Raw genomic sequence first — 21,223 nt, forward strand, 5'->3', positions numbered from 1 at the left:
CCCTTAACCCTGCATTGCTCCAGGGGAGGATTGTCTCTTGCTTAGTCTAATCAACTGTACATCGCCCTCGATAAGAGCGTCTGCCAAATGCAAATAATGTAATGTAATGTTAACTCCCAAACACAGCCGCGTCAGCAGTATGACTGCGCAAACCGCCGAAGATTACTGGCAGGCTCTGTAACCTCGGCAACATGGCGGCCGGCCCTTCACAGAGATTGATATCTGTCTGTGACGCATCCTCACGTACGGAACGCAGAGGATGTGGGTACTGAGATGCTGCACCTCTGTTTGCCCCGTGTCTGCTTTGCTGGGCGAGATCAACGAGACCGCAGCAGGTGTAGCTCGAGAAGGATACGTCGCACTTTCAATCGCTCAGTCCCGGCTGAAGCTCGCTAACCGCAGGCCGTGAGACGTGTGGCCTCACTGACTGGTCTCCAGAGAGTGCCTTTGTGCAGACGGAATGTATGTATGTTGTGTCGGGGACACGTTTGTCAGATTTTGATCGGTACACGATTTCCGGGTTTTCATTCCGATGATGTGCCTTTCCACCATGTAACTGCTCCTTGAGATAAGAAAACGATTCATTTCAAGATTCATTTGAATTTGAATTTAAAGATGAACGAACCAGCCGGTTGGTGCCCTGCATGTCAGCCAATCGCATTTGGTGTGTGAACTGTGTGTCTACGAATGGGTGAATGAGAAGCATCGATTGTACAGAGCTTTGGGTAAAGGCACTATAGAAAGAGCGACCGTTTACCATTTACCGTAATGTTGAGGTTTACCATTTCTACAATATGGCTCCCACGGTAGCTGACATTTTGGAGAAGCGTTTGTTGTGGCTGTCCTGTTAAGGGGGTGGACCTGCCGCGGTCAGGGACAGCATGTCTCAGCGTGAGACTGTTCCAGTAAGCTGTGACAAAACCACAGCCTCAATCTCAGTTCAGCTGTTGTCAATGCACAAGCCTTGCCGCTGAGACATTCAATTCTGAAGTCCCAACCTAGCCCTGAATTTGCACCGATGGTCTCATTTTATTCACGGGCTTACATTACATTACATTAATGGTGTTTGCCAGGCGCTCTTATCCAGAGCGACTTACAGTTCATTTTTTAGACTAAGCAGGAGACAATCTTGCTCAAGGGACCAATGGCTGTGTGGATCTTATTGTGGCTACACCGGGGATCGAACCAGCGACCTTGTGGGTCCCAGTCATGAACTTTAACCACTACGCAACAGGCCACTGCTGTGTTAGACTGTTCTGAGCATAGCCGTCTAAAGGGCGACGGAGCACACACTTTGTTGAGGTGCACACTGTTCCCATGGGGTTCCTCCCGCTAGTTCTTTGGGTGCGTTGAAAGGTCATGGTTTTCGTCCCCACAACGACCTGCTGGCGGCGAGGAACTGAAACTCCAATTTTCTGAAACATTTGAATTTCTCATTGCCTTGTTAGTGTCACTGAAACAGAGAATATGTAACACAACTAAGTGCATCATTCTGCACCGACCAAGTGTGCGAATGTTGGATTTAAAAAAGGGAGATGCAACTTTTAATAAGCCAGAAAGTTGCTTTCTTGATTTTTAAAGTGGAAAAGGTTTTCGGGAGGAGTATTTTTTTAACCTTAGTCTTTTCGAGGTCACAGGTCAAAAAGCACCTTCCAGTCTGCCCCTCCTGAGCTTTTGCACCGCCAAAGATTCAATAAAAAACCTGTTTGCATAGTTCCCTCTTTTCTACATTCCATTTATTCCCCTTTCAGCACCCTAAAATTTCCCACTTTATTAGACAGTGGACTTTTTACTTCCTGTGGTGTAAAAGAACAATAAAAACAAAACTCACACCTCCAAAAACACAGAGAGGAAGTGACGCGTTGATTTTTTTCTTCTTCTATTTTTTCCAGACGAGGACGACGGTGAAAAAGCTCGCCGTTTCACCCAGATGGACGAACTACGGGCTGAGGGTGTTCGGCTACCTGCACCCCGACGTGAATGGTACGGTTCTCCCCCCACCCGAGAGCCACCATCTTTACTATTCTGTTTTCCTTGCTTATTTTACTACTCCTGGCTTCACCCATCGGGTAAAATGTGAATTTTGGCAAAAGAAACATTAGTTGCAGGTGTGGCAGGCGGGGAGAGGTGGACCCACAGGTTGATCATTTATACGTCACGTTTTTCCAGAAAAATACTTCTGCAAAGGATGCGCTCCTTTTGCCTTGCTCAGAGGAAAGTTTGGGAGTTTCTAACTTTTACTTCTAGCTCCTAGAAGGAACATTTATCAGGTTGGGATGTCCTTAAAGATAGCGGACCTCGATCAATTTCTGGGTCAGGAGCAAGGAAAAGAAAAAAGAAAAATAAGGGATTGGAATGAGTCATTATTTCAGAACTGCAAATGAGCAGTGAGATAAAACAAATAGGGCACAGCACTTGTGTGATGGAGATGGCTTTTATAAAATGCCTGGATATGTTGACCGCCCTGCTAAGCAAATACAGCATATCAGAGGTGCATTCACGGTACCGTCTGCCATTTTGTAAACTAGATGACTAGAATACACACCTGTTATTTACATCAAAGTCGCGGTGAATGCGTACAAACGTAATGCGCAATGAAAAGATAAGTTAACAATGACAGTGAAAGATTGAACACGCCCCCCTGAATTGCAGCATTGTTGCCGTTGAAGGACGTTATTTGACCTCTTAACCCCTGCAGGCTCTGTGTACGCCTCGTTCTTTAACAGAGGATCTGGCTCCGCCCTCTGCTTGTGTCTCACAGCTCTGCGCTGTGATTGGCCGCGCGTGATACACACTGCGGTCGCCGCCCGTGTAACCTGACCGTTGATGAAAGGGGACCCCGTCTTTGTTTGTCCTGGGCTCATCTGACACTCAGCCCTGGGAAACTTTTATAATGGCGGGGTTCTGGCCCTCATATAAAGTCTCTATTAAACGTGGATCTTGCAGGTGTCTCGTCCATTATAACCTGCTACTGTGACTCACGATTTTACAGTGATGCTGGATTGTGCTTGAGAATAATAGGGCTTTTGTGTCAGGAAAATAGTTTTGTTGAGAAAAGGTGCCTTCGCACCGTAGAGGGATCGAAAGACCAGAGGCTCTCTTTTTATTTGAATTCCTTGGTGTTTTTACTGTATGTTTCTGTTTATTTACTTATGTATTTATTTATTTACCTGGGACGGTGCACATGAATCAACATTAACACAGTCTCCACATCAGTGTGCCAAGAGTATTTTATTGTATTGCAATACAATGCAATAAAATACGATACATTAAAATACACAAATACATTACAAAAGTGACAGATGTACTGGAGAATCAAACAATGAGAGTATGTAGAGACAGTGCCAGAGATGAGGTAGTATGATTATTCATGATTGCAAGTTCGGTTTGGTTTAAGCCATCTCTTTTAAAAAAAACTTTTTTGCAGATTTTTCCCTTTTTCTCCCAATTTGGTAGCCAATTGTACCTCGTCTGATTCAATTGGAGGTAGTCGTATTAGATGTACCGCCCGTACCCCGTCCCTCGGCGGCCCGAATGAGAGCAACACGCCTTCTTCAAGCCGTCTCGTCTCGTGCCCGTTGCCGTGATTCCGAGGCGCCCAAGGTGCGGTGATCTAATAACCCTGCCAAGTCCCTCCCTCTGGAGCAGCAAGCCAATTATTGCTGCCCCACGTGAGCCAGCCAAACTTGGCTTTTGGCAGGACCGAGAATCAAACCCCGGTCCCCGGTGTGCAACTGCAGCAAACTGCAACCACAAGTACTGCTGCGTCTTAGCCTGTTGCGCCACCGCGGCTCCCTAAGCCATCTCTTAAGTTTATGTTTAAAGGTAAGATAATAGTATCTCTACATTCAATAGGAAGACGATTCCAGTTGTGGGTGGCTCTGACAGAGCCTGATTACACTGAATGGGTAAACGGTCAAACCGTTTTCTCGAGTAGGGAGTACCTCCCTCATCCTGGTCCTGGACCATCGCAGGGAGTGCTACGTTTAGTCAGTTCAGTCCGTGTCCTGGTGGACACACACCTGAGGCCTTGTTGTCTTAGTCCACCGCAGTAGCCATGAAAAAGAAACTTTAAGGCCCATCCAGGACCAAGACCGATAACTTTAGCGATAACTGTAAATATGCCGTTTTCACGTCCGTTCTAACTCAAGCGGAGTCCACACCACAACTATAACGACAAAGAAAGTGAAGAGTGATATCGCTGGGATCACTTTCAGAGCGATTTTTTTTTTTCGGTGTGAAGGGGCCTTTAGTCTGATCGTGGGTTTCCTACAGGCCAGCTGGACTTCCAGGTTCGCCTGTTCCTTGTTGTGGGGCGAACGTGGTGTGATCCATTAGCAACACCACGTGACTGAAGTACCATGTGACCCACTGCTGTTCCTTGTCTCGTTGGTCCAGGGGAGTACCTGTTCGCTGTGGCCTCTGACGACAACTCAGAGTTCTGGCTAAGTGCGGACGACAGCCCCCGGAACCTCAGCCTGCTGGCTCTGGTGGGGAAGGTGAGTGTTCAAAGGGGGGTTGGGGGGCCTGCCCACAGAAGTGGCTTGCTGAGGTCATAACCTCAGCAGCCGCAGATAAGACGCAGCCCTGTTTGGCTGGTGGGTGGTGTTAATTTCCCACTCGGCTCTCAGTCGTCGGAAAATTTATGCCGTGGAAACGCGGCGTGTGAAAAATCATCAGATACTCTGGCCTTCCCGGAATATGCGATCTCTCTCATCAGTTCTGCTCCCACGTTCCACTTATCTATCTGCGATGCTTCCCCCGAGATTAGAAACCGCACAGTGTGCGCGGTGGTGCCGAGAAAAGGTAACTGTCTTCCCGAATCCCCACGGGAAAGCATATGTCATTTCCTTAACTGAGAAGACGATGCATGCATTTAGTAATGTAATTCTTAAGTAATTTACGACTGAGAAGTGAATCTGGACGGCTTTCTTTTGAAGCATTTACGCGTCAATAATCCACGTTAAGAATAATGCCAATTCATATTGGAATGAAAAAAGCAGTCAATGTATTTGTTCATGGTGAATTAATTAATTATCTGTATATCCTATAGTTTGCTAATGCAGAAATATTCATGTAACTAATACATTATTTAGTAGTTAACAAATACATTCACTCATGAAAAATTAATGTCATGCTTAATTCATGTCAGATTAACCAAATAGGCCCTGGTCCTTATCTTTGTTGTGCAGGTAGCAGTTGAAATTGTACTTCCCTCTCGTGTCCTTCAGCGCACTTATCCCGGGTTATGGGTGTGCACTTTGCAGAAAGGGACAAGCAGCTGGCTCAGAGTTATCTCACTGCGGTTCTGCTCACTGTCTTGCAGACCGGCTCGGAATGGGCGGCGCCAGGAGAGTTTGGGAAGTACGCCAGTCAGACCTCTCAGCCAATCCAGTAAGTTGGCATGCTTGGGGGGGTCACACATCTGAGGAGGATTCTTATTGGTCTGCCATTAAAAAGGGAGGGGCTTGTTTGTATGTGCAAAGGGGGAGGACTCGAGACACAGTGAACTTTTTTTTCCAGAAGGCTTTCCAGGTGAGATGTTACCATAAAAACAGCTCAAGCTTGGTTTTGAAACAGCTGGTAGCTGGTTGTCCAGTTCAGACCAGCTCCATATTCAACATGTTCTGTCCAGCTCAAGCTGGTAGCTGGACAGCTGGTCATTTCAAGCTAGTCATAGCTGGATTTTACCACATCCTACAAAGGATAGGGGTGTTATTAGGCGGTCACTGTCCTTCTGCTCATATCGGCACCTCATTTACCAGTCCTTGCCCTGCCCCTGGAGTCTGTTGGAGCAGTGCTTCCAAAACACTGGTGCGCGGACTTGTGCTGGTGCCAAACAAAATGGCCGCCGGTCCTCAGAAATGACAGTTGGGCATAAAGAAATGCATCATGTTGTTGACCGTACTGTGCGTGACGGTCCCTGAGACATTGAGACTCAGAACTGCTGGGCCACAGGCTGAAAGTTTTTGGGAACCACTGCCTTAGAGTTTAGAGGATAAGTATGTATGTTCCACATAATTCATGGATCGTCATAACCTATTTTGCTCTCTCCGTTTCCTCTTCTCCAGGCTAATGGCAAGCAAGCAATATTACTTCGAAATCCTCCACAAGCAGAACGACAAAGGCACGGACCACGTAGAAGTTGTGGTAAAGACTTCATCTTTATACATATCTCTGTGTTTTTTACTTTTTTGGGTCTGATCAGACGGACAGAACAGTATACCTGTAATGCAATTATTCATTTATATTTGTACATCGTGATTGGCATCCATGACGGTTACAGTTCCACACAAAACTTTTTGGCTTTTGCAACCAGTTTTAACCCTTATATTACATTAAAAATGTATGACCTCTTTTATGTTTGGGGTCCAATTGACCCAAATAGTTTAAATAAACACAAAAGTATTGTAATAGAATCATTTTAACACCACGTGTCGCCTTCTTAATGTTCCCCAAATGACAAGCATTTATTTACAGTCTGATGTAAGTGAAAGTTTGAAACCAGTGTGGGAAAGTGGCACTAGAATCGATAAAAAATAGACAAAAAAAATTTTTTTTTCACAGTATTTTCATATATTTTATACAGCTACAGAGCCAGCGGTGAGCACACAACTCCTTTGTATGGAAAGTAGGTACAGGACTTTTTGAAAACAGCATCACATTTATTGCATGTTTACTGTTTAATCTGACCAAAATAGGAACGCAAGAAAAATAATACAGTGTCAAAGTTAACTGCTTTTTAAGAGGTGCCAAACACTGAATGGGGGGTCAACTTGACCCCGGACATAACACGAGGGCTAGGAGGACAGACCCCTAAATCCAGCGGTGATGCGGTGTGGCGGTGACGAGCGCTCGCGCGCCTGCGATTCTCCCGTTTTAAATCAGGCGCCGGGTGTTGACAGAGGCCTTTACAGGAAGTGAATAACTGCGGAGCATCTAAAACAGTCGCATTCCAAAACCCCGCTATCCGCACATAGCGGAACCCCTCTGCGTGTGCCCGGCGCTCTGCAGACGGCTGTTCTCCAAACCCGACTGTGCTTAACGGTCACAAACTCAGCCAACTCCCACCACGCAGGAAGTCCACATGGAAGTATTTCTGTCTCTTGCCGTCAGGGAATTCGAAATGTCTATTTTCTTTCACCAGCGGCTTAAATATGAGGTGAATAAGGCTGTATGCAGGGCAGGATTCGCATATTTTTGGGAAAAGGCTGTCAAGAGTCTGTACTCCCTCTACCTCTCGTCAACAGCACTGGTTCCATATCTGCACTCAAAAACTGCCAGATAATTTTAGCATTTTTACAGCTTATTAACTGTGTCAGCACTCAGTCACTGAGTAGCCAGTTAATTCCAGCATTTTTGCTGTTTTTTTTACAGCATATTAACTCTGTCAGCACTCAGTGACTGAGTAGGCAGATAATTCCAGCATTTTTGCAGTTTTTTTACAGCATATTAACTCTGTCAGCACTCAGTGACTGAGTAGGCAGATAATTGCAGCATTTTTGCAGCTTTTTTACAGCATATTAACTGTGTTTTTTTCCCTACAGTGGCAACTCCCAGACAGTGGGAAGTTCACGGTCATCAACTCCCAATACATTTCTCTCTACACCGGTAAGTAGAGCATGGGAAGAACGTGTGAAACTGTAGTTTTATTTGGGGTGAGGGGGTGATGGCCCTGCTGCTTGAGAGGTTGTCTGCAGAACTACAAATGCTGGTTGTTCCCTGAGCTTAAAGTTTTGCATTCAAAAATGGGATGTCGCAAAATAACAGCCATTCTGAAAATGTGTCTGAAACTTTAAATGGAATTGGACATCGTCAAGCAAGCTAGATTCTTCATAAATCCTGACAGGTTTTAAATGTTAATGAAAATGATAAATGTCTTTCAGGTGGAATTAAAGTACCGCCTTCATTCTGAGTCGTTTAGCTGCTGGAACATTTGGTCTGGCAAAGCTCAAAACGGTCATAATTGCCATGTAATTTTCTTGTTGAACATGGTTTTGTGGCCAACCCAAATAGCCTCAGCTTTTAAACTTAGCTTTTTATTTTGAGCTATTCTTATGCTGTGGTCAGGTTTCATTTTCAGGACAGTGCTGCGAAGTAATACCACTCAGCTTCTGTTTTGTTTTTTTCATAAACCTTTTTATATCTCTGATCCGCGATGAACTCTTTCGGTTGTCACAAACAGCAGGCTGAAGAACTAAACCTTTTCAGTAAATTCACAAAGTAAATGTAATACTTAATTAATATAATCTCTCCCCACCTTCAAGCGCAAACTGAAGACGTACCTCTTGAAGCAGCACCCCTCCCCATCCCTTCCTACCTCCCTGTGAACCTTAATTGTTGTCTTTGTGATTTACTTTGTGTTTTGGTATTTTTAGTTGGCTAGGTAAGCAGTATTTGGATAGTTAAGTTTGGTCACTTTTGCTTTGTTGTTTGTTTATTTGTTGATTAAAAAAGAAAAGAAAAAAAAAAGGTCCTGGTCCTTATCTTTGTTGTACGGGTAGCAATTGAAATTGTACTTCCCTCTAGGGTCTTTCAGCACACTTACCCCTGGTTATGGGTATGCACTTTGTTGTACGTCGCTCTGGATAAGAGCGTCTGCCAAATGCCAATAACGTAATGTAATGTATATTTGTACATCAATTAATTTCCGTAAACAACTACATTAGTTAATGGCAATTCATGCAACCTTATTGTGAAGCGTGATCAATGAAGTTTGTCATCGTTCCTTATTAAGGCGATTCTCACACAGTTGGATGTGAAGTCCTCCCTTCGTAAACTGCTTCACCCTACAGAAATGAGAAAACAAAACCTCCCTGTGACCGGTTCCTGCGCAGCGGGGCTCTGACCCGCTGTGGCCGGTCACACTGGAATGAGCCACCAGGGCTGTGATGTAATGCAGCAAGCATTCATACATTTACCCAACCCATAACATACACGCCCAACCTGACAGAGGGCAGAAGCTGATTCTGAAGCCAGGAAGTCGAGCCGAAGCCTGATTCGCACTGTGTCCCTTGTTCTGGGTAGCCAAGTGTTATGCTGCTTGCTTTGGCCGCCTTAAAATGCGCCAGCCAATGAGAAGAACTGTGTAATCGACTGCTTTGGATCTGTCACAAGTAGCAGGGGAAATTGGTGCACCGTGCCGGTGAACCTGTTGAAGGTGGTGATAATGTAATGGGGCAGTCTGTTGCCTAGTGGTTAAGGTGCACCAGAACGTTGGTGGTTCAAGCCCTGGTGTAGCCAAGATAAGTTCCACGCAGCTGTTGGGCCTGTGAGCAACGTCCTTAACCCCACATTGTCCCCTGCTTAGTCTGTAAGTCACTTTGGATAAAAATGCCAGCTAAATGACAAATGCTTTATGTTGTTTTTGTTGCTTTTAGATGAGTCGGCTCTGCTGATGAGCGAGGTCTCCCACATCCCTCAGTCGGCTGCCAGTCACACGGGCCCCCCCCGGGGCAGCGGGGGGTCCCCAACATCAGGGGACCCCAGCCTGGGGCCAGACATGTTAAGGGAGGACCCGCGGGACTCTCTGTACAAGAGTGAGTGACCCCGATATCCCAGCTGCGTCTCCCCGTCATCCTCCCTCACACTCCCTCACACTTTGGCTAATGCGCCAACTTCACTAAAACTGTCCTCAGCTGGGTCATTCCGTGAAAAATCAACCAGAGGTGTGCCCCGATTTTGTGTAAATGTTCTTTATATATTCATTAAAGAGCATCCGTAATATTAGCCTCATTGGGTCTGTCGTTCTAGAGATATTGCCTGTTAAATAAGGGGTCACTGGCGAGTGGAAATTGGGGTTTGTGTGGATTTTAGCGCACCTCTGGTTGATTTCTCACGGAATGACCCAGCTTACACGTCCTGTCCTGTCGGATGGTTTGTGATGCCCGGGCCGTTGATATCGGGTCAGATATTCAGCAACACCGATCGCATCTCTCGGAACAGAGACCGTTTATTGGGAACGCCGCCATTTTGTCGAATCTGTGTCTGTGTTTTTCGAGCGGCTGCTTCGCCTTTTCAGTTCCTCCTCGCATTCCTCCCTCGGTGACCCCCTCACCCTTGACCTTTGACCCCTGTGTTTCCCCCGTGCAGTTCCGCTGGTGGACGAGGGGCACTTGCGCCACGTCCTCCCCAAGTGCACCTACTCGCCCACCTACATCATAAAGGGCTTCCCCCTGCTGCGATACCAAGGCCTGCAGTTTGTGAGTGTCCCTCCAGGAGAACTGCCTGTTAGACTGGCTCTTCAGGGACCGTCAAATCCTGGTCCTCGAGTGCCAAGTCTCTGGTTTGTTGCTGGTTTTCCGCCCTCCCTTTACCTGGGAGTCAGGTGGGAAGACTTTCGGGCTGATCTGATCAGTGGCACTAATTGTTCAGTTAATTATCCAGGAGAAAAGAAAACCGACACTGGATTTGAATTCGAGGGCCAGATTTGATGATCCCTGCCTCTGAAAGCCACTTACTGCGAAACCCCGGTTTTGTTTTTAATCACGGTCCTAATTCTGTATTTAGTTTGTGTCGGATTTGAGCTTAAGACTCAAATCTTATCAAATTGTGTCCGTTAACTGAGAGATTTCTGTCCCAAGTTCATACCTGTGTCCCATCTGTCCGTCAACCTCAAGAATTCTCTCTAAGACAGACCAGTTTTTCAAAGGATCTTTCTGCAATATTGGCATATATTATGTAAATAATACATACAACTGGCTTTCCCTGAACAAAATTGTTATGTAGGATATTTATATGAGGGATGATATTGTTGTCAGGTCCATATGTCCTACGTCTACCCGAACGACTACACCCGGCTGACCCACATGGAGTCTGAGAACAGATGCTTTTACCAAGATAGTCCATACGTGCTGGACAGGTGAGTCATCTCTCCCACCGTCTGTTGTCCTATCACCCAGTCCATATCGTATAACGGTTGAGTTCTTTAGATGTACAGTTGTGTTCAAAATAATAGCAGTCCAACATGACTTACCAGATCAATCACTGTTTTTGGTAGAAAATATATTACAACATGGCAAATAATTTACCAGTAGGTGTAGTAGAGTCATAGAAAACCAACAGACCCAACATTCATGATACCCATGCTCCTGAGTCTGTGTAATTGAATAATTAATTGAAAGAGGCATGTTCAAAATAATAGCAGTGTGGAGTTCAATTAGTGAGGTCATTCATTCTGTGAAAAAACAGGTGTGAATAAGGATGAAGCCAGCACATGTTTGCATGCATTTCTCTCTGAAAACCTGAGAAAAATGGGTTGTTCCAGACATTGTTCAAAAGAACAGCGTACTTTGATTAAAACGTTGATTGGAGAGGGAAAAACGTATAAAGAAGTGCAGAAAATAATAGGCTGCTCCGCTAAAATGATCTCCAATGCTTTAAAATGGAAAGCAAAACCAGAGAGACGTGGAAGAAAACAAAAGACTACCATTCGAATGGATCGAAGAATAGCCAGAATGGCAAAGACTCAGCCAATGATCAGCTCCAGGGTGATCAAAGACAGTCTGAAGTTACCGGTGAGTACTGTGACAATTAGAAGAAGCCTGTGTGACGCTAATCTATCGGCAAGAAGCCCCCGCATAGTCCCACTGTTAAAAAAAAGACGAGGATACAATTTGCCAAAGAACACATCAACTGGCTTAAAGAGAAATGGAGAAACATTTTGTGGACTGATGAAAGTAAGATTGTTCTTTTTGGGTCCAAGGGACGCAGGCAGTTTGTCAGACGACCACCAAACATTCATGAATTCAAGCCACAGTACACTCTGAAAACAGTGAAGCATGGTGGTGCAAGCTTCATGATATGGGGATGTTTCTCTTACTATGGTGTCGGGCCTATTTATCGCATACAAGGGATCATGGATCAGTTTGCCTATATCAAAATACTTGAAGAGGTCATGTTGCCTTATGCCGAAGAAGAAATGCCCTTGAAATGGGTGTTTCAACAAGACAACGACCCCAAACACACCAGTAAGCGAGCAGCACCTTGGTTCCAGACCAACAAAATTAAAGTTATGGAGTGGCCAGCCCAATCCCCGGACCTTAATCCGATTGAAAACTTGTGGGGTGACATCAAAAATGCTGTTTCTGAGGCAAAACCAAGAAATGCAGAGGAATTGTGGAATGTTGTCAAATCATCCTGGGCTGAAATACCTGTTCATAGGTGCCAGAAGTTGGTCGATTCCATGCAACACAGTTGTGAAGCAGTTCTCAGATACCGTGGTTATACAACTAAATATTAGTTTAGTGATTCACAGGAATACTAAATCCTGAAGATTTTTCAGTTCATACATACGTACGTAAATATTTGAGTTTGTAAAGAAAAACACTGCTATTTTTTTGAACAGCCCAATATTCATTTTTCTTCATTTTCTGCAAAAGTTAGCACGGGTGAGCAAGGCCTTTTTTTAAGTAAATAATTGGATTTACTTAAACAATTGTGGATGTTGCACTCAATATTATTATATCCCTGCTAAAAAAAAAAACTGCTCATGCTAGCTGGTGGCGGCACGGATGGTGCAGTGGGTAGCACTGCAACCTCACAGCAAGGAGGTCCTGGGTTCGAATCCCCGTCGGCCGGGGCCTCTCTGTGCGGACTTTGCATGTTCTCCCCGTGTCTGCGTGGGTTTCCTCCGGGTACTCCGGTTACCTCCCACAGTCCAAAGACATGCATGTTAGGCTGATTGGAGAGTCTAAATTGAGTGTGTGAGTGAATGGTGTGTGTGCCCTGCGATGGACAGGCGACCTGTCCAGGGTGTATTCCTGCCTTTCGCCCAATGTATGCTTGGATAGGCTCCAGCGACCCTGTTCTGGATAAGCGGGTTCAGATAATGGATGGGATGCTAGCTGGTCAACAGCTGGTTCGCTGGTTGACCAGTTACACCAGCTCTATACTCAACATGGTTTGACCAGCTCAAATTATGTTTTGAAACAGCTGGTAGCTGGTATTTCACACTGGTCACAGCTGGATTTTACACCAGGCCTGAGACTTCCACTGATTAAGTACTTGGTACAAGTACTAGTACTTAATCAGTTGAATCCCATGTACGTATACTGAGTGCAATGTTGTATGTCATTTTTCTAAGTCATTTTTTGAACGTATGAGGATTATTAAACACCATAGGTGAAAACAAATGCAATACATAATGAAGGATATGTGCTCTTCTGGCATTGACTGGAAATAATTTATTCTGCCGATAACCACAAAAGGACGTTCGATGGGAACTTGCGCCTGTTTTTAGTGCAATACTGAAATATATCACAAGGTGGCAGTAGTGGCTCACAAATAGAGCCAAGCACGCACTCTAATGATTGCGAAAGCCTTGTGTTGCTTCATTAGTGGTTTGGATTAGAGTGGGTGAGCCTTCTCAATAGTGAAGGTGTGAAATACAAGCTTTTGTTCAAATTACAATGAATACAAAGCATTCTTATATTGAGTTATTGATGAGTTTATTACATAGATCACATAGCTGGAAGTTTATAGGATAAAGTAACTATTAACCAGTTCCTCAACTTTCCCTCATCCTAACACTCTCCAAATCCTTTTTTCCAGGTTCGCCTTTCTTAGATACATGAAGATGGACCCCCCGGAAAACGGAGGTCTTGAAGAAAACAAGCAAGGTGGAGAGATTTTTATTTGCTTGGGATGATTATGGCGTCACACACTGATCGAGATAGCCGGAATTGAACAGGTTTCAGAGAGGGTGTGGAGTCAGTTGAATCATTTGAGAATTTGAGCATTAGAGTTGGAGTTATCCTTGACTGAGATGTGCTGTGCTCATTGATACTGTCAGCAGCACAGATGATGATGTTAATCGTTGTTGCGGACGTGCCTGACATTTGAGTCACAAAATGTGTGAACTTACAGTTGCCTGTCAGTTGCGTGAGAATGATGTATGTGAAATAAATAATATGATATGATATAATATCAATAACGAAAGAGGCACTTCTCCCCTGTGGTTCCAGACCCTGGCTCACGGAAGATAATCTCTATGAATAAGGTCTTAGAGTTTGAGAATCCAGAGGCAAAGGACCCCAGAGGAGGGCTGAGTGAAGAGAAGACCAAGGACCAGGAGAGGGCCCAGAACCTGGACCAGGAGAGGGCCCAGGACCAGGGCCAGGAGAGGGCCCTTGACCAGGACCAGGAGAGGGCCCAGAACCTGGACCAGGAGAGAGCCCAGAACCTGGACCAGGAGAGAGCCCAGAACCAGGAGAGGGACCAGAACCAGGAGAGAGCCCTTGACCTGGACCAGGAGAGAGCCCAGAACCAGGACCAGGAGAGAGCCCAGAACCTGGACCAGGAGAGGCCCCAGGACCAGGACCAGGAGAGAGCCCAGAACCTGGACCAGGAGAGAGCCCAGAACCAGGACCAGGAGAGGCCCCAGGACCAGGACCAGGAGAGAGCCCAGAACCTGGACCAGGAGAGGGCGCAGAACCAGGAGAGGGCCCAGGACCAGGAGAGGGCCCAGGACCAGGAGAGGGCGCAGGATGCCTTCAGATTGAGGAGGAAGCTGTTGTCCAAGCCGCTCTCCAACAGGAAGAGGAGGGGCAAAGCCGGACTGCACAAGCCACCGGTGGGCCGCTCTGAGATGGAGCAAGGGGCGGAGCTGTTCGCCCAAACACGGAACGTCAGGGTAGTGAGAGGCGGTCGATACGGGAGGTCCAAACAATCACAGGCCGACCCCGGCCGTCAAGAGCAGAGCGATTCGGGGACGCTATTGGCCAAGAAGGCGACGCGTTTGGGCGCAGTCCAAATGACTGGCATCGCCGAGACCACGCCGCCACCCCGCCAACAGGTTAGATGGACTGCACTACCGCTCCCGGGAAACCAGATGAACCTGGAAGTCACACTTGCCGAGAGCCAGCCGTGGAATGGGAAGTGGACAACTGGCCTCCAGGGAAACAAGGAAGGGGACGCGGCGGAGCCGCAGGTGGACAGTCTGTTTAATGGCGACCCTGCGGCCCCCACGAGCTTGCAGAGGGGAGAGGAGGTGGGGCAGGAAGCCCGGGCAGCCAATGAGAGGGAAGCGGAGGCTGGCAGGATGTGGGCGGACTCGGAGGCGGTGGTTGAGCCGCCCGTCTTCGACCCGGCGGTGGACTGGAGGCAGACCTTCGACGTGATGCCGCTGGACTTCCACGCGCTGCGCTCCGACTGGATCGACCTGAGGTGCAACATCTCCGGCAACCTGCTGCTGGACCCCGCCGAGGCCTCGCGCGTGGTGGACGGCCTGGTGCAGAAGCTCCAGCTGAGGAACCCGGGGTACGGTTCGCCGCCGGAACCCGCTGAGGAACCCGCACCGTCGCCGCCAGACGGCCCACCTCACTCAAACACATTTTAATTATCTGTTCGCTTTCCCATATCCACTTATAGCTTTTCCATCTCTCTCTCTCTCTCTCTCACTCTCAAATCTGAGGTCCATAAATATTTGGACAGCGACACCATTTTAATGGGCTGTAATTACTATGTGATGCACCCCAAAGGAATGTAAGTAGTGCAGACTGTCAGCTTTAACTTGAGGGCCTTGCTGTACATCCATATTTAGTGCACTGTGTAGGAATTATAGCCCGTTAAAATTGTCCAAATACTGATGGAGCTCACTGTACACGCACAGGAACATATCTCTCTCTGCATTCAATTGAATTGCAGTCGTTCCCAACCCTGTTCCTGGAGATCTGCCTCCCTTTTAGGTTTTCATTTCAATCCCAATTTGGCACGCCCGATTCTCCGAGAACAGGGTTGGGGGACGACCGCGGTTCGATTGAACGCGGAGAGGACTTGTTATAAAAATCCGTCCGTTAACGGACAACGTCTGCGAGACCGCTGAGGAATGACGCAGACGTTCCCGTGCCCCCCGTCTCTGTCCCTCGCCCAGGCGGTTCTCCCTGACGCGGGTGCTGAACGTGGTGAAGCGGGCCGACGGCTCGCGGGGCGACCGGTACCTGGTGGAGCTGGAGCTGCAGGACAAGGATTTGGGCCCCGTCCGTCTGTCCCGGTACATCTACGTCCTGAAGCGCAACAACGCCGCCTGGGCCCGGGTCCTGCGGGAGCCCCTGCTCTGCGAGCCCCTGTTCTTCTCCTGGAACCCCCGCGCCACCGTCCACTTCATCGTCCCCGGTCAGTCCCCGGCTGAAACAAAATGGCTCCCAGAAACAAAACGGCTCCCACGAGCGTCGAGCCGAACACACTGTACTCCCCCAGGCTTACCCAAATCCCACTCAGTGTTGTAAATAACAAGTATTTGCAGTAGACTTGCATGAGAAAGGGAAGTAATATACTCACAGTTATGACAGGGGAGGGGATGTATGATGCCCATGGGCTACTGCTGCTGCTGTTGTGTTAACACTGATTGATCGGTTTTTCAATTCATGAATCACCCTGATAGGAAGAAAACATTGCAGACATACAGCGGGTTCACTTTTGCAACTGTATGCCGAACACAATGCGCATTAAGGACTATGATAAAGTTTAAAAAAACAATTGTTCTTTCCTGCTGGCAGTGAAAAACCAGGCACGGTGGGTCCAGCAGTTCATCACGGACATGGAGGGGCTGTACAGAGACACCGGGGACAGCAACTTCAACATCATCATCACCGACTACAGCAGCACGGACATGGATGTGAAGGGGGCGCTGAGGAATGCTTCTCTGCCAAGGTATGCCCCCCCCCACAGGGCTCTTTCCAAGCCCTGATTTATCCACTCTTTTTTCTTTTCCTACTCCTTGCTGCATCCATCGGGATAGGCTTGGAAAAGGGGGCAAGTGAAATAAATTAAGACAAGGAAATGAAGGAAATCGAGAAAAACGTGAATTTGGCGATTGGAATGTGCTCGCTCCTTCAAACGTCAGTTGGAAGCCGCGTCGATTACAGATGTGGCAGACGGGGAGAGGTCGATCCCCGTGCCGATCGTTTATACTTCCGCTGAGGATGCGTTGATGTTTTCTTGCTCAAAGGAAAGATTGGGAGTTCCTAACTTCTACTTCTAGCTCCGAGGAAGGTACATTAAACAGGGCTGGAATGTCCTTAAAGATGACAGACCTCGATCGACTGGGTCAGGGAGCAAGTAGAGGAGGAGAAAAGAGGAGAGGAGAATAGATGAGAAAAACAGGCGATTGGAATGAGCCCTTAGCCTTAGCAGAGAGCCCCCTGCTGGCCTGGGGGAGGAATGCGTGTGCAGTGTGAGGTGTGAGGGATGCGGGGTGCGGGGGTTCGGCCCTGTCAGCAGGCCGTAGAGGCCGGAGTGCCGGCGTTAAGCCCGGCCCTGCTGGGCAGCCGGCCTGGCTGAGGAATGCGGCCCTTCAGAGGAAAGCCCATCGTCTGTCAGCGCAGAGCAAGGTCACCGCGCCTGTCGATGACAGGGGGGGATAAACGAGGCCCGTGGGGAGGGAGCAAATACAGCACCGAGAGGAGCCTCTGTGTTAGCGCTAGCGCTGGGAGTGCGTCAGACAGTCACACACACATACAGACACACACAGACACACATACAGACACGCATACACACACACACATCCATGCCAGATATGCACACACACACACATACTCACGTGCATGCACACAAATACATACAGATATCATGCTCATACTCAGGCTTCTTCTTAGACATGCAGCCTCTGCACACACACACACACACACACACACACACACACACACAGGCACAGACACACACACACACACACACACACTCTAAGCTGTGTTGCATGTGTTTCAGCTACCAGTACCTGAAGCTCAGGGGGAACTTTGAACGGTCAGCAGGTCTCCAGGCTGGAGTGGACCTCATCAAAGTAAGTCTGTTCACCAAGAGTGTGTGACCTGCTTTTGCAATATTAAAGGGGCTGTCCCATTACAGTAATAGCTCAGTAGCTTCTTCAGTTTCAGTGCTATTGCCTTGTCAGGTCTACCCCTCTCCTGCTGTAATTAAACATTAAACATATTCTGGAATTGGTTCTCAAACGTGCTTCCCGGTTATACTCCACGAATATTCCTAAGATTATGCAAGTTGTGTAGAGCTATCATGTATTCATTAAATTGCATATTTGCAGTTCTTTGTTCCTTGAAAAAATATAATCAGCCAGTTACCTCTTGAAATGTTATCCTGCTAAATGCAACTTTTTTTGAAAACAAATCTGCACCGGGTAATGTATTGTTATGTAAATAAGATGTTTATTGTGTGTGGAAGTTGACAGCAGATGTGGTAATGGAGAGCGACTTGTGTTGTGTCTGACCGTGGTTGTGTGTGCGTTCTCTCAGGACGACCACAGCATCGTGTTTCTGTGCGACCTGCACATCCACTTCCCCCCGTTCATCATTGACTCCATACGCAAGCACTGCGTGAGGGGCAAGATGGCCTTCGCCCCCATCCTCATGAGACTGGGCTGTGGAGCCACACCCCGCGATGCCAGGGGTATGCTGCTACTGTACACACACACCTACACATACACACGCACGTACACACACACACACACACAAATACACACGCGGACATGCATACACACATGCGCACGCAAGTACTCACTCACATGCTCACACATATACACATACACATACACACACACACAGGCAGACACACACACACATGTGCACACACACACAAACACACACACACTCACACACACACATGCACACACACACACACACACATATATCCCCACACACACACACACCCATTCTCACACACATAGAGACACACACACACACACACAGACACACACACACACACAGACACACTCCTCTCTGCCCCTGGTTTTCCAGGCCCTGCATGCCCGGCCCTCCACACATACACACACAGGCTGAGACACATACACACTCACACATACACACACAGGCTGAGACACACACACTCACACACATACACACACAGGCTGAGACACATACACACTCACACACATACACACACAGGCTGAGACACATACACACTCACACACATACACACACAGGCTGAGACACATACACACTCACACACATACACACACAAGCTGAGACACATACACACTCACACACATACACACACAGGCTGAGACACATACACACTCACACACATACACACACAGGCTGAGACACACACACACTCACACACACACACAGGCTGAGCTCAGTGTCTCTGCAGGGTTCTGGGAGGTGAATGGCTTCGGGCTGCTGGCCTTGTATAAGTCGGATCTGGATGCAGCTGGAGGGATGAACACCAAAGACTTCAGAGACCGCTGGGGCGGGGAGGACTGGGAGCTGCTGGACAGGTGAACAGAGTCAATCAATCACTCAACCTGTCAATCAACCAATTAGTCAATCTTTCGATTGATCGATCAACCAGTCAGTCAATCAATTGGAAGAGCAGGTTGAGAGAAAAGCGGAAGCATGTTATATATATATATATATATATATATATATATATATATATATATATATATTTTGTTGACATTCAAGTCTTAGTCCCACTGTTTCCACTCTGGGGGGACTCTGGGGGTGAGTGTGGGGGGGACTCTGGGGGGGACTCTGGGGGAGACTCTGGGGGGGACTCTGGGGGAGACTCTGGGGGGGACTCTGGGGGAGACTCTGGGGGAGACTCTGGGGGAGACTCTGGGGGAGACTCTGGGGGTGAGTGTGGGTGTGATTCTGGGTGTGACTCTGGGGGTGACTCTGGGGGTGACTCTGGGGGTGACTCTGGGGGTGACTGGCAGGTGAACACTACTCTCGCTCTTCCTCAGGATCCTCCAGGCCGGGCTGGAGGTGGAGCGGATCCACCTGCGCAACTTCATGCACCACTACCACTCCAAGCGGGGCATGTGGAACCGGCAGCCAATGAAGTCCACGTAACCACGGGAACCGAGGAGGCTCTACGGCCCCCATTGGCTCGGGCACTTTAGTGACCCCGCTGCGACAGTGTTGGGGGCGGGGAGATGAGAAGGCCACAGAGGGAAGTCAGGTCCCCCTGTCAATCATTCTCTGCAGGGCCTCTGCTTAGTTTCGTGGGGCTCCCCCCATCCGGTCCAAACCTTCTGGAAAGAACTTAATGCAACGTCAGGCTCGCATGTTTGATCTAAAAGTTTTAAGTGAGGGCTTCAACAGCAAAAAGGTGCAGGAAAACTTTTCTTAAAGTCGTAGTGAAACGGAAGTTAGAGCAGCATTCGCTTCCCTGATATGATGTCCTGTATATGTGAGTGAAACAAATTTTTAGGTGCAATTTTTGAAGGCCAGCGAGTCGACCGGATTGACGTCAAATGAGGAGGGGGAGGACTACATGGACCGCAGCGTGAACGGACGTTGATTGGACAGGAACACCCACTGGTACTCAATGACGTAAAATCTAAATTGAAATCATTTTGAAATTTGTGCCTGGAAAGCAGTTTCCAGGAAGTGCAGGGAGAAAAATAAGCTTCAGAGTAGAAATACAGAAGCATTAGAATTGTATTATTTTTTGGAATACATTTAGACATGTTCGCATGGTTATTGAGAATTGACTAAACTGACGAAAAAGGTCATTTTTGCTGTGACTTTACCTAAGCCCTGAGAAATGTAGCTCATATTTCTGATCCAATCAGATGGGCAATATGTTAAGGGTGAGAAAAGGAGTATTGCTCCTTCTGAGAAATGGCAGAGTTTGTTCAAAAGATTTTATTGGGAGTTTACAGTCTTTCTTTGATGAAAATGGAGCCTTAACAAGGCCTGTGTCTAAGATGGGACCGAAGACTCTTACTCTTCTTTGCTGATACTGTCTGCCTTTAAACACAGCCTTCCTGAGAGACAGGCTGGAAAATCGAGAAATAAATACTTATCTGGTCAGTACACTTTTTACTGGTCTGGGGACACAGTTTTGGACTTTATAGAGTATTTTATTGAGTATTTTGTTTGTTGAGCAGTGTAATATCACTGTTCTCATGTTTTAATATGACAAATAACAGGTTCATTCTTTGTTTGTTTTCATCCATGTCAGTTGCTGTTGATGGGACTGGATGTTCATTTTCTTGCATTGGGATATTTATTTCGGTGACTGATTTTATGCGGATAGGTTTTCAAAAGGAATAGTCTTTACTTTTTTATGAGAAAAAAACATTGACATAGATTTTTTTTTTTTCAATTGAATTTCCTGGTTGATCTCCTCTACTTATTTATTATCTGATGATCAATGTATTTATTATTTTATGCTTGATTTCTAAAACCTGTGTTCTTGCTTTCATTTCCATATGAGATTTATATGTTTTTGGCTACAGTACTGTTTCTGAGTGTCTCTCAGATAT

At 47.1% G+C, this 21,223-nt stretch overlaps 1 protein-coding gene across 1 annotated transcript in view; it reads left to right on the forward strand.

The window, feature by feature from the left end:
• Positions 1-20,028, forward strand: part of b4galnt3b (beta-1,4-N-acetyl-galactosaminyl transferase 3b) — a 36,845-nt gene extending 16,817 nt beyond the window's left edge. The window contains exons 5-20 of the mRNA XM_061229541.1: positions 1,893-1,983; positions 4,399-4,499; positions 5,327-5,394; positions 6,072-6,150; positions 7,548-7,611; positions 9,381-9,539; positions 10,093-10,202; positions 10,761-10,861; positions 13,552-13,619; positions 13,965-15,258; positions 15,872-16,113; positions 16,497-16,650; positions 17,704-17,776; positions 18,243-18,396; positions 19,099-19,225; positions 19,694-20,028. Coding sequence (XP_061085525.1) covers positions 1,893-1,983; positions 4,399-4,499; positions 5,327-5,394; positions 6,072-6,150; positions 7,548-7,611; positions 9,381-9,539; positions 10,093-10,202; positions 10,761-10,861; positions 13,552-13,619; positions 13,965-15,258; positions 15,872-16,113; positions 16,497-16,650; positions 17,704-17,776; positions 18,243-18,396; positions 19,099-19,225; positions 19,694-19,802 — 2,994 coding nt within the window. The 3' untranslated portion in view covers positions 19,803-20,028. The remainder of the gene's footprint in view (positions 1-1,892; positions 1,984-4,398; positions 4,500-5,326; positions 5,395-6,071; positions 6,151-7,547; positions 7,612-9,380; positions 9,540-10,092; positions 10,203-10,760; positions 10,862-13,551; positions 13,620-13,964; positions 15,259-15,871; positions 16,114-16,496; positions 16,651-17,703; positions 17,777-18,242; positions 18,397-19,098; positions 19,226-19,693) is intronic.
• The last annotated feature ends 1,195 nt before the right edge of the window (positions 20,029-21,223 follow it).

Source organism: Conger conger, chromosome 19 (assembly GCF_963514075.1).
Source record: "Conger conger chromosome 19, fConCon1.1, whole genome shotgun sequence".
Lineage (NCBI taxonomy): Eukaryota > Metazoa > Chordata > Actinopteri > Anguilliformes > Congridae > Conger > Conger conger.